The following is a 16,599-nucleotide window of genomic DNA, read 5'->3' as shown; positions in this document are numbered from 1 at the left end:
GATGTGAAAAAGGAGACCCAATCAAGTTGGGACACGCGCTGGGTCGCACAGAAGTTAAGTGACAGAGCCGGGATTAGAACCGGTGTCTCCTGATACTTGTAAAGTGCTTACTATGTGCCAGGCACTGTACTAAATGCTGAGATAAATGCATGATAATCCAGTTGGACACAATCGATGTCTTCACCCCCATTTCACAGATGAGGCAACAGAGGCCAGAGAAATGAAGTGACTTACCCAACATCACATAGCAGACAAATGATGGAGCCGGATTCGAACCCAGGTCCTCCAACTCCCAGGCCTGAGCACTTTCCAGTAGACTGCAGTGCTTTAATGATAATAGGTCAAGATAATCAATTTTCAGACAGAACCTGTTCTTCACAGGGTTCACAGATTAAGGGGCAGAGAGAGCAGGGATCAATCAATCAATCAATCAATCGTATTTATTGAGCGCTTACTGTGTGTAGAGCACTGTACTAAGCGCTTGGGAAGTACAAGGACACGCACTTAAGAGCTGGGGGGAATTATCCAAATCTTAAGCGATATACACCCAAGTGCATACAGAGGAGGAAACCGAAGCACAGAGAGGTTAGGTGACTGGCCCAAGGTCACACAGCAGGCACAAGGCATATGATTAGGGCACTCCTTGAGTGTTTACTATGTGCCAAGTGCTGGGTAGTTGCAAGTTGAACAGAGCAATCAGGGTTCACCGTAAATATCTGTAATGTATTTTATTATTATTATTTATTATTTAAATTATTTAAACTATTATTTAAGTTTATTATTTTATTTTATTAACATCTGTCTCCCCCTCTAGATTATAAACTCACCGTGGGCGGGGAATGTGCCTGTTTTATTGTTATATTGATTCCCCAAGGTCTTAGTAGAGTGAAGCAGCCGCGCTGCTTTAGATAAGCAGCGTGGCTCAGTGGAAAGAGCCCGGGCTTTGGAATCAGAGGTCATGTATTCAAATCCCGGCTCCGCCAATTGTCAGCTGTGTGCCTTTGGGCGAGTCACTTAACTTCTCTGTGCCTCAGTTCCCTCATCTAGAAAATGGGGATTAAGATTGTGAGCCCCACGTGGGACAACCTGATCACCTTGTATCCCTCCAGCGCTTAGAACAGTGCTTTGCACATAGTAAGCGCTTAACAAATACCATCATTATTATTATTATTATTACAGTACTGCACACAGCGCTCAATAAATACGATTGAAAGATCGAGTCATGCCAATGGCCTTTCCAGCTCTTTTCTAACTGATGTGGATTTTAAAGGAACACATCCTTCAATAATAACGATAATAATAATAATAATGGTCATCATGGTAACTTTTAAGTGCTTGTCACTCTTTATTGTTGTATTTACTTTTCCAAGCGTTTACTACAGTGGTCTGCACACAGTAAGCACTCAATTAATATGATTGAATGAATGAATGACTGAACCCCTGACGATTCCCAGGCCTGTGATCTACCCACTTCTCCAGGCTGCTTCTTAGGTACAGTGGGAAACAGAAACTCTGGCTTGAAATGCAGAGCGGAGATTAATCCTTAGGGCTCCAAATCAATCAATCAATCAATCAATCGTATTTATTGAGTGCTTACTGTGTGCAGAGCACTGTATTAAGCACTTGGGAAGTAGAAGTTGGCAACATATAGAGACAGTCCCTACCCAACAGTGGGCTCACAGTCTAGAAGGGGGAGACAGAGAACAAAACCAAACATATTAACAAAATGAAATAGAATAGATATGTACAAGTAAAATAAATAAATAAATAGAGTAATAAATATGTGCAAACATATATACATATATACAGGTGCTGTGGGGAAGGGAAGGAGGTAAGATGGGGGGATGGAGGGGGGGTGAGGGGGAGAGGAAGGAAGGGGCTCAGTCTGGGAAGGCCTCCTGGAGGAGGTGAGCTCTCACGGACTGGTGATGGAAGAAGATTGACAGCTTGGTTCAGTGGAAAGAGCCCGGGATTTGGAGTCAGAGGTCATGGGTTCAAATCCCAGCTCCATCACATGTCAGCTGTGTGACTTTGGGCAAGTCACTTCACTTCTCTGTGCCTCAGTTCCCTCACCTGTAAAATGGGGATTAAGACCATGAGCCCCCCGTGGGACAACCTGATCACCTTGTAACCTCCCCAGCACTTAGAACAGTGCTTTGCACATAGTAAGCGCTTAATAAATGCCATTATTATTATTATTATTATTATTATTATTATTATTATTATTATTATTATTATTATAATTGGGTGATAGTGGCAAGAGATCGATGAAGCAAGGATTGGTGGAAAGGATTTCTCATCTTTCAGGTGAAGAGGAAGTTTTTCCAATGCACATCCAGAACCCCAAAGAAGGAGCCATTTCCCTCAGGCACATGTTTATCCTCTCAGCTTAAAGGGGGTCCAAATATAGTGATGATTCCGTAGAGCAAAGGGTGTAAGAGACGGCTGCACTTCATTCATCCATTCAGTCATATTTATTAAGCACTTACTGTGGGCAGAGCACTGTACTAAGCGCTTGGGAAAGTAAATACAACAATAAACAGTGTCATTCCCTGCCCACAACGAGCTCACAGTCTACTGGGGCAGAGACAGACATCAATATAAATTAATAAAGTGACAGATATATATACATACATAAGTGCAGTGGGGCTGGGAGTGGGGAAAAAGCAAAGGGAGAAAGTCAGGGTAACGCAGAAGGGAGTGGGAGATGAGGAAAAGTAGGGCTTAATCTAGGAAGGCCTCTTGGAGGAGATAATAATAATGATGACATTATGATTATTACGACGATTAACTCTATTGTACTCTCTTCGGCGCTTAGACCAGTGTTCTGCACAAGGTAGCTGCTCAGTCAAAGCCCTTGACTGCTTTGTCAATCAATTTCCTCCCCTTCCTTCTTCCTTCCTTCCCAACTCCCGCTGGCTGCCTCCCTGTTTGGTGAATTTCAGTCTTCTTTTTTTATGGCAAAATATCCTAGAATGTAACCAAAAAGACACATTCGGGCAAAGCAATTGAAGAAACAAGGCGGTTTGGGCGGGAGTGTGGCCTTGTGGAAAAGCACGGTCCTGGGAGTTAGGGGACCTGGGTTCTAATCTTGACCCGATTAATTGCTTTCTGTGTGACCCTGGGCAAGTCACTTAACTCCTCTGTTCCTTAGGTTCTTTGACTGTAAAATGGGGATTAAATACCTGTTCTCCTTCCAACTTAGACAGTGAATCCTATGTAGAATGGGGACCATGTCCAACTTAATTAACTGTTATCTACCCCAGCTCTTAGAACAGTGCTTGGCGCATAGTAAGCCCTTAACAAATATCATCATCATCTTCATCATAACCATCATCCTCGTCATCATCCTTGAAAAAGTGCTTGGGGAAGCAGAAAGAAAACATGAAGGCAGTGAGAGGTGACATTACACACTTACGATAATGAAACTAGAAATGACGTTTAACCAAACAGCCTGAGAGGGTTTCTCTCTAATTTAGATGTTAATAGGATCTTTCATCCCATTCAACTCATGTCTACCTCCCCCTCTAGACCGTAGGCTCCTTGTGGGCAGGGAATGTGACTGTTTATTGTTACATCGTACACTCCCAAGTGCTTAGTACAGTGCTCCATACACAGTCTATGCTCAATAAATACGATTGACTGACTGACTGACTTGTTGTATTTAGACACACGTGCACACCTGTCGCGTACTTTCCTATCCCAAGCCTGGAAAGCCTTGAGTTGAGGAAGTTTGCCATCCGCTTGAGGAGGGTCTGGTGAAAAGAGGAGAGCAGCAGTTTAGCACTGAAAGGATCCCAGTTTTCCTCACTTGGATTCATCATCTGGAACACTTTCTCTGATTAATATCAAGAAGCCGCAGGACTCTACAACAGACCTTGTTTCCACGGGCCCGGGGTAGTCTAACGGGGCTGGTACGTGTTGCCATGACGACCCCACAGGGCGCCTCTCCAAACGCTTCCTTTCATCAGGCATTTAAAATGTTTTGGAAGGTGTTTTTAAGCCAGTTTGTGAAGGGGAGGTGGGCAAACCTCCTCTCCCCCCGAGATAAATAATGTCTGTGTGTCATCAGCTCCATGTCTCTCTGGGATGGCGTCCTGAGGTCTGAATGTCGATGGCGATCATAATTATCGGTCCAGAATGCTTTTGTTAAAAGGAAGAATAAGCCTAAAAATGTCACATAACAGCTCTTAGGTACATATCTTTAAATTATTATAAGTTATTTATTCATATCAAAAATTATGGTATTTGTTAAATGCTTACTAGGTGCCAAGCACTGTACTAAGCACTGGGGTTGGAAAAAGATAATCAGGTTGGACAAAGTCCCGGTCCCACTTAGGGCTCACAGTCTTAATCCCCATTTTAGAGATAAGGTGACTGAGTCACAGAGTAGTTATGTGACTAGCTCGAGGTCACAGAGCAGACAAGTGGCGGAGCTGGGATTTGAACCCAGGTCCTTCTGACTCCCAGGATCATGCTGTAGCCACTAGGCCACACTGTTTCTCATTATTCATTCATTCAATCGTATTTATTGAGCGCTTAATGTGTGCAGAGCACTGTACTAAGCGCTTGGGAAGTACAAGTCGGCAACATATACAGTCCCTACCCAACGATGGGCTCACAGTCTAGAAGAGGGAGACAGACAAAATAACCAAAACATGTAGACAGGTGTCAACTCATCAGAACAAATAGAATTATAGCTCTATTCATTCATTCAATCGTATTTATTGAGCGCTTACTGTGTGCAGAGCACTGGACTAAGCACTTGGGAAGTACAAGTTGGCAACATATAGAGACGGTCCCTACCCAACAACGGGCTCACAGTCTAGAAGGGGGAGGCAGACAACAAAACAAAACATGTGGACGGGTGTCAAGTCATCAGAATAAATAGAAGTAAAGCTAGATGCATATCATTAACAAAATAAATAGAATAGTAAATAGGTACAAGTAAAATAAATAGAGTAATAAATCTGTACAAACACATATATAGGTGCTGTGGGGAGGGGAAGTAGGCAGGGTGGGGGGGATGGGGGAGAGGAAAAAGTGGGCTCAGTCTGGGAAGGCCTCCTGGAGGTGAGCTCTCAGTAGGGCTTTGAAGGCATTATTAATGTCTTTCTCCCCCTTTTGAGTGTAAGCTTGTTAAGGGCAGGGAATGTGTCTGCTAATTCTGTTCTTAGGTACTCTCCCAAGTGCTTAGTAGAGTACTCTGTGCATGAAAGAGCTAAATGAATACCACTGTTTGATTGACTGATTGACTGATCTAGCAGATCCCCCTTTCAAGCCTTCCAAGTGTTTGACTGTCAAATTGCCTTATGCCCATTCTACAGATGAAGAAATCGATGCACAGCCCAAAAGACTGTGAGTGCCCTGTGGGCAGGGAATGTATCTATCAACTCTATTGTATTATACTCTCTCGAGCACTAAGTACAGTGCTCTGCACTTATTAAGCACTCAATAAATACCACTGATCGATTGAAAATTTGATGCCTTGGCACTGCACTCCTGTGTGACTTGGGGCAAATCACAGAACCCATTTGGGCCTGAGTTTCTTCATCTAGAAAATGGAGTTAAAGACACCTTTTCGCTCTCTCCTTAAGAACTAATAACAATTGGTATGGTAGTTGTTAAGTGCTTATTCATTCATTCATTCATTCAGTCATATTTATTGAGCACTTACTGTGTGCAGAGCACTGTACTAAGCGCTTGGGAAGTACAAGTTAGAGAAGCAGCGTGGCTCAGTGGAAAGAGCACGGGCTTTGGAGTCAGAGGTCATGGGTTCATATCCCAGCTCTGCCAATTGTCAGCTGTGTGACTTTGGGCAAGTCACTTCACTTCTCTGGGGCTCAATTCCCTCATCTGTAAAATGGGGATTAAGACTGTGAGCCCCCAATGGGACAACCTGATCACCTTGTAACCTCCCCAGCGCTTAGAACAGAGCTTTGCACATTGTAAGTGCTTAATAAATGCCATCATTATTATTATTATTACAAGTTGGCAACATATAGAGACGGTCCCTACCCAACAACGGGCTCACAGTCTAGAAGGGGGAGATGGACAACCAAACAAAATATATTAACAAAATAAAACAAATAGAATAGTAAATATGTACAAATAGAGTAATAAATCTGTACAAACATATATGCAGGTGCTGTGGGGAGGGGAAGGAGGTAGGGTGGGGGGAGGGGGAGAGGAAGGAGGGGGCTCAGTCTGGGAAGGCCTCCTGGAGGAGGTGAGCTCTCAATAGGGCTTTGAAGGGAGGAAGAGAGCTAGCTTGGCAGATGTCTGGAGGGAGGGCATTCCAGGCCAGGGGGAGAACGTGGGCTGGGGGTCGACGGCGGGACAGGGGAGAACGAGGCACAGTGAGGAGGTTAGCAGCAGAGGAGCGGAGGGTGTGGGCTGGGCTGGAGAAGGAAAGAAGGGAGGTGTGGTAGGAGGGGGCGAAGGAATGGAGAGCCTTGAAGCCGAGAGTTAGGACTTTTTGCCTGAGTTTTGCTTATTTTTTGCCAAGCACCGAACTAAGCGCTGGGCCGATTCAAGATAATCAAGCCCTAAGGGCCTCACAATCTGAGGAGGAGGGAGAACAGGTATTGAATCCCCATTCTGCAGAGGAGGGAACGGAGGCACAGAGAAATTAAGTGATTTGCCCAAGGTCACACAGCAGGTACCTGGCAGCGATGGGATAAGAACTCAGGGCTTCTGACTCCCAGGCTGAGGTTCTTTCCACTAGGCCATGCTGCTTCACTAAATTGTAATTCACAGGTGAGACAGGACTGCATCCGATCTGATCACCTTTTACGAACCCAAGTACTTTATCTCAGGCTTTGGTCCATAGTCCGTGCCTATTACCGTAACAAATAAATAGTTCTGGAGCATCTTCAAGGCACGTCCTATTTGGGTAGAGGTTTCTGGGGATAATTGAATTCTGACCACCAGATCACATGGCTCAATGTGACCCTATCCTCACAAACTCCTAGGCAATGTGATGAAATCAAAGTCATTCTTTCATCCCAATTCCATCTTGAATGCTTTCTCACCTTATTCTTCACGATGTAGAACCGTCATCCCTCTCAACTGACCTCTAAAAGTGAAATATATATTTCATTGCTTGTAGGATGGTATGGGAAATCTGAGAGTCACCAAGAAAGGAATCCGGCTTGAAGGTATATCTGAGTTTCTCCTTCCATTGTATGTGAAAGAAATCCATTCACGCAAGGTATGTGCTCACGGATTTGGCTTACTCTACTAGGTCATTGACATATTCTGCTTGAGTTGAAAACGGGAGAATCAAGTGCTCTGAGCCCGCTCGTCAATTGTGATTGCCATTTTTTTTTTCAGTCCAGAAGGCCCCTTAGGAGAAAGCACAATAGGCGGTTGAAAAGCCTCTCTGGATCTCCCAGAGATTAGTTTCAGCTTGCTTGATCGGTGCCTATTGTTTAAACAAAACCCCGAGTTTCCTTCCGCCGCTCCAAGGATGCTGTCATCCCTCATTTCGGTAGAACAACAACATGCAAATGAATTTTGTAAGGAATAAAGATGCGGCCAATGGACCATTTGATGTTAAGCCGGCAGTCAAATCCCTGGGACACCAGTCCGACAAAGTGCAGTGAAATGAACCGGCCATTTTAATGCGTGCAAAATACTCAACTCATTTGATTCCTCAGCCCCATAGGGCCTTCTCTTCAATAGGCACCAAGGGGCTAGGATCACGAAACCGAAAACTTTCTCTCACCGCGTTAGAGCCAAAACAAACTGACCAGTCTGTACTGTGGCTTTAAATCGAGATGACACCTCTCCCTCGAGCCTCTAGGCTGTAAGCTCATTGTGGACAGGGAATGTGTCTGTCTATTGTTATACTGTTCTCTTCCAAGTGCTTAGAATGGTGTTCTGTCCACAGCGCTCAATAAATATGATTGTATGGATTGGGAGTGGCTTTATACATGGGCTCTATGGTCTGTAAATCCTGAGATATCTGCCTCGCTGAGCTAGGGTAATTCCCCGTCACACGCAATCAATCAGTGGTATTTATTGAGCACCTTCGGTGTGCAGAACACTATACTAAGTGCCTGGGAGAGTCCAATGAAACCAAATAAGCAGTCGTGTTCCCTGTCCACAGAATGCTTACTCCTGCTAGTTATAGGAGGTGAGGAAAAGCTTATCTGAGCACAACCAACCTGAATCCTGAACTTCAACTGGAATGGGAGAAGGGTTAGGGGTAAGGTATTATTAACCAGAACTCCTGCTTTTGGCCCGGTACTTAGTGGGTGGGCAGAACTGTGTGACTTTGGGAAAGTCACTTAACTTCTCTGGACCTCAGTTTCTTCATCTGAAAAATGTGGGCTAAGATTGTGAGCCCTATGTGGGACAGAGCCCTACGTCCCACCAATTATCTTGTATCTACCCCAGTGCTTAGTACAGTGCCTGGCACATAGTAAGCACTTAGCAAATACCACAATTATTATTATTATTATTATTACCTCAAGTAACTGAGCATCCTCAAGCTACAGCAGGAATCGGCAGATAGCCCCTTCTGGAAGGATATCAGCCTGAGGGAACAGTGATAGACTGTTTTCGTTTTCTGCGTTTGCTCTAATACTATTTGTTAAGTGCTTACTATACACCAAGAACTTCATTGGGGTCGATAAAAGCTAATCAGATTGGTCAACATCCCTGTCCCACATGGGGCTCACAGTCTTAATCCCCATTTTACAGATGAGGGAACTGAGGCACAGGAAAGTGAAGTGATTTGCCCAAGGTCACACGTCAGACAAATGGGGGAGCCAGGTTTAGAACCCAGGTCCTTCTGACTCTCAGGCCCGGGCTGTATCCACTAGGCCAAGCTCATCTGGGGCTAAAGCTCAGGAGATTGAATCTAACTCCACTGGGAACTTGGGCGCATTCATTTTCCCCATCAAACCTCCCACCGTCCGAGAACTGAAAAGACTATCCCTGGGGTGATTGACCTTCTAAATCCCCACGGTGATTGTTTGAATGGGGATATATTTCCTAAATCCTAAGCAAAGCCAGGAGACTCTTGGTCATTTTTGTTAGCCTTTGGATGTCTAGAGCTCTGTCACTTGAAGACTGAGCCCCACCGTGATTTTCATGGCTCTCCCTCAAGACCAGCTCTGCACAGGATATTTGATTCTGAAACAACTTCAGTCTTCAAGTGCTGAAGACCCTGACACTTCTTCCCTGCCTTCTCGAGGAGTAATGACTGTTACTAGGGAGATAATAATAATTATGATATTTGTTAAGCGCTTACTATGTGCCAAGCACTGTTCTAAGCACTGATGAAACCTTAGAGAGCATTGAGCACTACCTTGGCCCCAGGGATCTCTCCTGGATAGCAATCCATCCCGGCTCTGCCACTTGTTGGCTGTGGGACCTTGGGCGAGTCAGTTAACTTCTCTGGGCCTCAGTTCCCTCATCTGTAAAATGGGGAATAATACTGTGGGACAGGGACTGTGTCCAACCCGATTATCTCCTATCTACTCCAGCACTTAGAACAGTGCGTGGCACATAGTAAGTGCTTAACGAATACCATATTGGGCACTTATTGTTTGCAGAGTACTATACTAAGCACTTGGGAGAGTATAATATAGCAGAATACCTTCTTGAAGGTACAGTTTTCTACTCTTGGGTAGGATGAATGCTGAAGGCTGACTAGTGAGGGTTTAAAGTTTTTCCTCTTTTAGCTCTCCTCTCTGTTCTGCGTGTGGACTAGTGGCAAAGAATCATCCTGTAATTTTTTTTAATGATATTTGTGAAGCACTTACTATGTGCTAGGCACTTTACTAAAACTGGGCTAGATAAAACTGATCCGTTGGGATATAGTTCATGTCCCACATGGGATTCACAATATTAATCACCATTTTACAGTTGAGGTAACTGAGGCACAGGGAAACTAACTGATTTGATTTATCCAAGGTCACACAGCAGACAAGAGGCAGGATTAGAACTCAGGTCCTCCTGACTTAGTTTGGTGGTCTATCCACTAAACCACGCTCTTTCTCCAAGGTGAAGTTGAAAAGATGGTTTATTTGTAAATTCAATTTGTAAAATAAGGTTTTAGTGTCTGTTCTCCCTCACTCTTGGACTGTGTGCCTCACATGAGATGTGGACTGTGTCCAACCTGATTATCTTCTATCCATCCCAGCACTTGGAACAGTGTTTCTGTTTATGTTGTACTCTCTCTAGCTCTTAGTATGTTGTTCTGCACATAGTAAGTGCTCGATAAATACCACTGATTGATTGATTAGGAAAATTAATAGGCCCCAATAAAGAATAGTGTGGCCTGGTGGGAAACACATGGGGTGGGAGTCAGAGGCTTTGCGTTCTAATTCCGACTCTGACACTTTTTCTGCTGTGCGACCTTGGGAAGTCACTTCACTTGTCTTTGCCCTAGTTTTCTCAGCTGTAAAATGGGGATTCAATGCCTGACATCCTTCTATTTAGACTGCCATTCTCATGTGGGACAGGGACTGTGTTTGACCCGATTATCTTAGGTAGCCCAGAGCTTGGAACAGTGCTTCACCCTTAGAAAGAGTTTAACAAATACCATAGTAATAATCTATTTTAGCACAGGTAAAGATGAAGAGACGTTAGTCATTCACCTGATACCGATGCTATTGTCAATTCTGAGGGGTTGAAATACAGCAAAGTAGATCACCTGTCGGCTCTCTCCCCTCAGTAAGAGTGGGCTCCATTTCCTCGGCTGCTTATTGCGGTTTCCTGGGCTGCTAGCGCAGTCTATCCTCTACTTCTACTGCTGTTTATTGTTGTGGAATGCAAACATGCTGCTGCTTAAGGGATTTTGCCTCAGGACGTGTTTCTGGATTGGATTATCAGAGACCTTCCCAGTGACGAAGCTCAGGAATCAATCACTCAGTCAATCAATCGTATTTATTGAGTGCTTAAGGAAAGTCCTCTGTGTTTGTTTTCTGTATGAGATCAAATACAATCGTCCATCTCCTTCCTATGTGGTGCAGACATGTTGACATTGCCAAGTCTGGGGTCCAGACGGGTACTGCTGTTTGGTATCACTCTCCGACGGAATGAAAACTTCCCTCGGATTTTTCGATATGGGCATTAGAATGGGAAATGCAGTATGTTTGTGAAAAACCCAACCCGCCTGATTTATGGCAGCATTACTGGGATTTATAAGGCATCTATCATCTTAATCATTAGTCATCTCTTTGAATTCATGTGATTATGTTGTTCTCTTGATAGCAATATTGGTGGATTAGTGCTGAAATTGATTGCCCTGAGAAGATTTATTGCCTGATGTGGTATAATATGAAAATTAATGACAGCAGAAATAAGATGTGTGTCCACTCTGCTTCATTAGGGATGTGTGGACAAACAGCATGGTAACCTCGATGGGATTATGGTTTTGCAGTGTACGTGAGGCTAATGTAGCTGCTTCAGATAGAGGAGCAGTGTAGTCCAGTGGATAGAGCACAGACCTGAGAGTCAGAGGACCTGGTTTCTAATCCCGGCTCCATGACTTGCCTTCTGTGGGACCTTGGGCAAGTCAATTCACTTCTCTGTGCCTCAGTATGATGCTTGGCACATACAAACAAATAACAAATACCACTGTCATTATAATTGTTGTTATTCCCACTAGTCATAGTGGGAGCAGCAAAATCTAGTGGTTAGAACAGGGGCCTGAGAGTCAGAGGATGTGGGTTCTAATCCTGGCTCTGATACATTTCTGTTGTGTGACCTTGGGCAGGTCATTTCACTTCCCTGTGCCGCAGTTACCTCATCTGTAAAATGGGGATTGAGATTGTGAGCCCCATGTGAGACAGGGATTGTGTCCAACTAGACTGTAATCCCGCTGTAGTCAGGGATTGTTTCTCTTTATTGCTGAATTGTACTTTTCAAGCGCTTAGTACAGTGCTCTGCACACAGCAAATGCTCAATAAATATGATTGAGTGAATGAATGATTACCTTGTATCTACCCCAGTGCTTAGAACAGGGCTTGGCACATAGTAAGCATTTAACAAATGCTACAATTAGTAATAGTAATGGAGAGTGTTCACTGTAACATTCTCACCTATTTTTCCACAACCCCTGGCTGATCGCATTGGTATATTTGACTAGGCGCAGGGGTTATCCTCAGCAGTGTATACTCCTTTTCTGGTACACCCCATTCTGCCCCAACACACGTTTTCATGTGTCCTGTGACCTATTTCTTCATCTCCAGTTTTCAACTAGTGATTCAACAATGCTTGGCAAATAGTAAGCACTTAACAAATGCCATCATTATTATTGTTATTATTATTATTATAGGAAGTGCATATCGCCTAGACAATGCCTACAGCTTGTACAGCTGGGAATCAAAAGTTTGTCTCCCAAACAAATCAAAATGTTTTACCCCTACTTCACCAAACCCTGATATAATTAGAAAGAAAAAGTGGGCATTTTAGAGTGGGCTGACTCAGATTAAAAAGAAAAAAAAAATGATACAGTTCCTGGGAAGGCTAGTGCTTAGTTCTGTAATTAGAAGAATTCCAAGTCTGAAGCAGTGTTCTTTTGCTTTACAGTGGAAAATGTTTCTGGGGAAATGGGACATTAAGATCTTAACTGAGTTGCAAGTGATTAAAGCCATTTACTACTAATAATGTTGGTATTAATTATGGCATTGAAGCCAAGGACTGTGAAACATGTTGAGGTAGGTACATAATAGTAATAATAATAATAATGGCATTTATTAAGCACTTACTTTGTGCACAGCACTGTTCTAAGCGCTGGGGTATGCAAGGTGATCAGGTTGTCCCGCGTGGGGCTCACAATCTTAACCCCCATTTTCCAGATGAGGTAACTGAGACACAGAGAAGTTAAATGACTTGCCCAAAGTCACACAGCCAGCAAGTGGCAGAGCCAGGATTAAAACCCATGACCTCTGACTCCCAAGTCCTTGCTCTTTCCACTGAGCCATGCTGCTTCTCTAATCCCCATTTTACAGATGAGGGGACTGAGGTCCAGAGAAGTGAAATGACTTGCCCATGGTCACACAGCAGACAAGTGAAGCAGCGTGGCTCAATGGAAAGAGCCCAGGCATTGGAGTCAGAGGTCATGGGTTCAAATCCCAGCTCTGCCAATTGTCAGCTGTGTGACTTTGGGCAAGTCACTTAACTTCTCTGGGCCTCAGTTCCCTCATCTGTAAAATGGGGATGAAGCCTGTGAGCCCCACATGGGACAACCTGTTCACCTTGTATCCTCCCCAGCACTTAGAACAGTGCTTTGCACATAGTAAGCGCTTAACAAATGCTATTATTATTATTATTATTATTATAAGTGGCAGAGCTGGGATTAGAATCCAGATTCTTCTGGCTCCCAGGCCGTGCTGCTTCCCAACTTGGACATGATGAACCAGCAGAAGTAGAATATGAGTTAAAATTAACCAGAAGAGAATACCTTTGTTTAGTGGATCTTGTGCAGCTGTTGGGTAAAAGACAAGTGAAATGATTTTTTTTCCAAAGGCAAATTCGCCCAAGAGCACCATTCTTTACCAATCTATTTTAGAGTGTTTCATCTGGTGAAATAAGAAGAAGTAATCCTCTAAGTAGTATTTCTGATTGATATAATCACCTTTGATCTCGAGAACTGGCTTTTGTTATTCCCCCTATAGCGTATTCCAATAATTGTCTTTTTTTAAATCAGAGAGGGCTTATGACCAGGGCCCATAAGAGACAAGCTGACTGACATCTGAAACCAACCGAGATCAGCATCGACAAGTTCAAAATCAAAGGCAGTTTTTGACCACAGACTTTGGAGAGAGGTTCAAACGAGAACTCCAGAATAATCATTTTGCCAGAAAACACTTCCTGTTTGCAGCTGCTTAGCGTGCTCGGCCTCTCTAGGACCGACAGTGGCACCCAGGAATAGTAATAACAATGATAAATAATAATATTAATAATAATGGTATTTGTTAAGGACTTATTATGTGCCAAGCTCTGGGATAGATGCAGGATAATCAGGTCAGACGCAGTCCCTGTCCCACACAGAGCTCACAGCCTAAGTCGGGGGAGAACAGGTCCTTAATCCTCATTTCTAGACTGTGATCCCGCTGTTGGGTAGGGACTGTCTCTATATGTTGCCAACTTGTACTTCTCAAGCGCTTAGTACAGTGGTCTGCACACAGCAAGCGCTCAATAAATACGATTGAATGAATAAATGAATTTTATATATGAGGAAACTGAGGCCCAGAGAACTTAAGTGACTCAGCCAAGGCCACCCAGTAGGCGAGTGGTGGAACCGGAATTCAAACCCAGTTCCTCTAACTCCCACGCCTGTGCTCTTTTCAATAATAAAAATAATAATAATAATAATTCTGGCATTTGTTAAGCACTTATTATGTGCCAGGCAGTGTACTAAGCACTGGAGTGGATACAAGCAAATTTATTCATTCATTATTTCAATCATATTTATTGAGCGCTAACTCTGTGCAGAGCATGGACACAGTCCCTGTCCTATATGGGGCTTACAGACTTAATCCCCATGTTTCAGATGAGGAAACTGAGGCACAGAGAAGCGAAGTTCATTCATTCATTCAATCGTATTTATTGAGCACTTACTGTGTGCAGAGCACTGTACTAAGTGCTTGGGAAGTACAAGTTGGCAACACATAGAGACGGTCCCTACCCAACAGTGGGCTCACAGTCTAGAAGGGGGAGACAGACAACAAAACAAAACATATTAACAAAATAAAATAAATAAAATATGTACAAGTAAAATAAATGACATTCCCAAGGTCACACAGCAGTGGAGGAGCCAGGATTAGAACCCACCACCTTCTGACCCCCAAGCCCATGCTCTATCCACTACGTATCGCTCCAGAGTCAGCCCTCAATCAAATCAATCAGTGGTATTTACTGAAGCTTTTTCTGAGTGCTTGACACTGTACTAAACACTTGGGAGAATATAGCAGGAGGAAGATGCATGTTTTCTGCCCTTGATCTTAAAAGCTGGCGCTGACACCCATTCCAAAACATCCATTTCCTTGGCACAAAGACACTTTCCCCTGCAGGAGGAGAGCTGGTGTTTAGAGAAGCAGCGTGGCTCAGTGGAAAGACCACGGGCTTTGGAGTCAGAGGTCATGGGTTCAAATCCCGGCTCCGGCAATTGTCAGCTGTGTGACTTTGGGCAAGTCATTTAACTTCTCTGTACCTCAGCTACCTCATATGTAGAATGGGAATTAAGACTGTGAGCCCCCCGTGGGACAACCTGATCACCTTGTAACCTGAACAGTGCTTTGCACATAGTAAGTGCTTAATAAATGCCATCATCATTATTATTATATATGTTGCAAACTTGTACTTCCCAAGCACTTAGTACAGTGCTCTGCACACAGTAAGCCCTCAATAAATACGATTGAATGAATGAATGAATTATTATTATTATTATTTATGCTGGGAAGGTTGTTCTTGCACCCACATGCATTCACATGTGCAAGAATTAAGCTCACCCAACTTGACATTATTTACAGATGACTCGCTCTAGGACAGGAAGCCATTCGGGTCCTCAGAGGAGAGATGGGGTCCCTGTCTGAAGATGGATATTGCTTTTAATTTCTGTCAAAACGACCCTTTAAAATGGCATCTTTGGGGAACTTAGAAGCCCAGTTTCAATAATGTTTGAGCTCATTCCCTTTCATTCCCTGTGATAAAGGAATGAAAACATGGCAGTAGATAGAAATCACTGGGGGAAAAGCATCCATCAGCTCCTTGGCGGAGATAAACAGTGAAGCCAGCAGATAAACTGGAGCCTCCCCATCACAGTGCCTGAGAATGAAAAGCAACCTGGCGTAGTGGTTAGGGCACAGGCTTGGGAGTCAGAAAGACCTGGGTTCTAATCCCGGCTCTGCCACTTTCCTGCTGTGTGACCTTGAGCAAGTCACTTCTCTTCTCTGGGCCTCAGTGACCTCATCTCCAAAATGAGGATTAAGTCTGTGAGCCCACGTGGGACAACCTGCTGACCCTGTATGTACCCCAGCACTTAGAACAGTGTTTGGCACATAGTAAGTGCTTAAAAATGCTATTATCATTATTATTATTATTATTATTATTATTATTATTCTCTGATCCTCAGTTCGCTCCCCTGTGAAATGAAGATTAAGTCTGTGAGCCCCATGTGGGACATGGACTGTGTCCAGTCTGATTAGTTTGTATGTACAGTGCCTGGCACTTACCATGGCACATTCTAGACTGTGAACCCATTGTTCGGAAGGAACCGTCTCTATATGTTGCCGATTTGTACTTCCCAAGCGCTTAGTACAGTGCTCTGCACACAGTAAGTGCTCAATAAATATGATTGAGTGAATGAATGAATGAATGGATGAATGGTATAGGTACAAACTAACGAGATCGGGCATAATCCATGTCCCTCATGGGGCTCCCAGTCTTAGTCCCTATTTTACAGCTGAGGTAACTGACGCACAGAAAAGTGAAGTAACTTGTCCATAATCATGCAGAAGAAAAGTGGCAGAGCCAGGATTAGCACCCAGGTCCTCTGATTCCTGGGCCCATGCTCTATCCACTAGGCAAGGGATAGAACAGTGCTCTTCACATTCATTGAGTAAGCACTCAATCAAT

At 43.8% G+C, this 16,599-nt stretch overlaps 1 protein-coding gene across 2 annotated transcripts in view; it reads left to right on the top strand.

Moving 5' to 3' along the window:
• SGCZ (sarcoglycan zeta) overlaps positions 1 to 16,599 on the top strand; it is a 453,455-nt gene that overhangs the window by 376,195 nt on the left and 60,661 nt on the right. For both annotated transcript variants that reach the window (XM_038769257.1, XM_038769258.1), the window contains one exon: positions 7,112 to 7,213. In XM_038769257.1, coding sequence (XP_038625185.1) covers positions 7,112 to 7,213 — 102 coding nt within the window. The remainder of the gene's footprint in view (positions 1 to 7,111; positions 7,214 to 16,599) is intronic.

The sequence above is a fragment of the Tachyglossus aculeatus genome, chromosome X5 (genome assembly GCF_015852505.1).
Source record: "Tachyglossus aculeatus isolate mTacAcu1 chromosome X5, mTacAcu1.pri, whole genome shotgun sequence".
NCBI lineage: Eukaryota > Metazoa > Chordata > Mammalia > Monotremata > Tachyglossidae > Tachyglossus > Tachyglossus aculeatus.
Note: the sequence above shows the minus strand (reverse complement) of the source record. Positions and strands in the feature narration are given on the sequence as shown.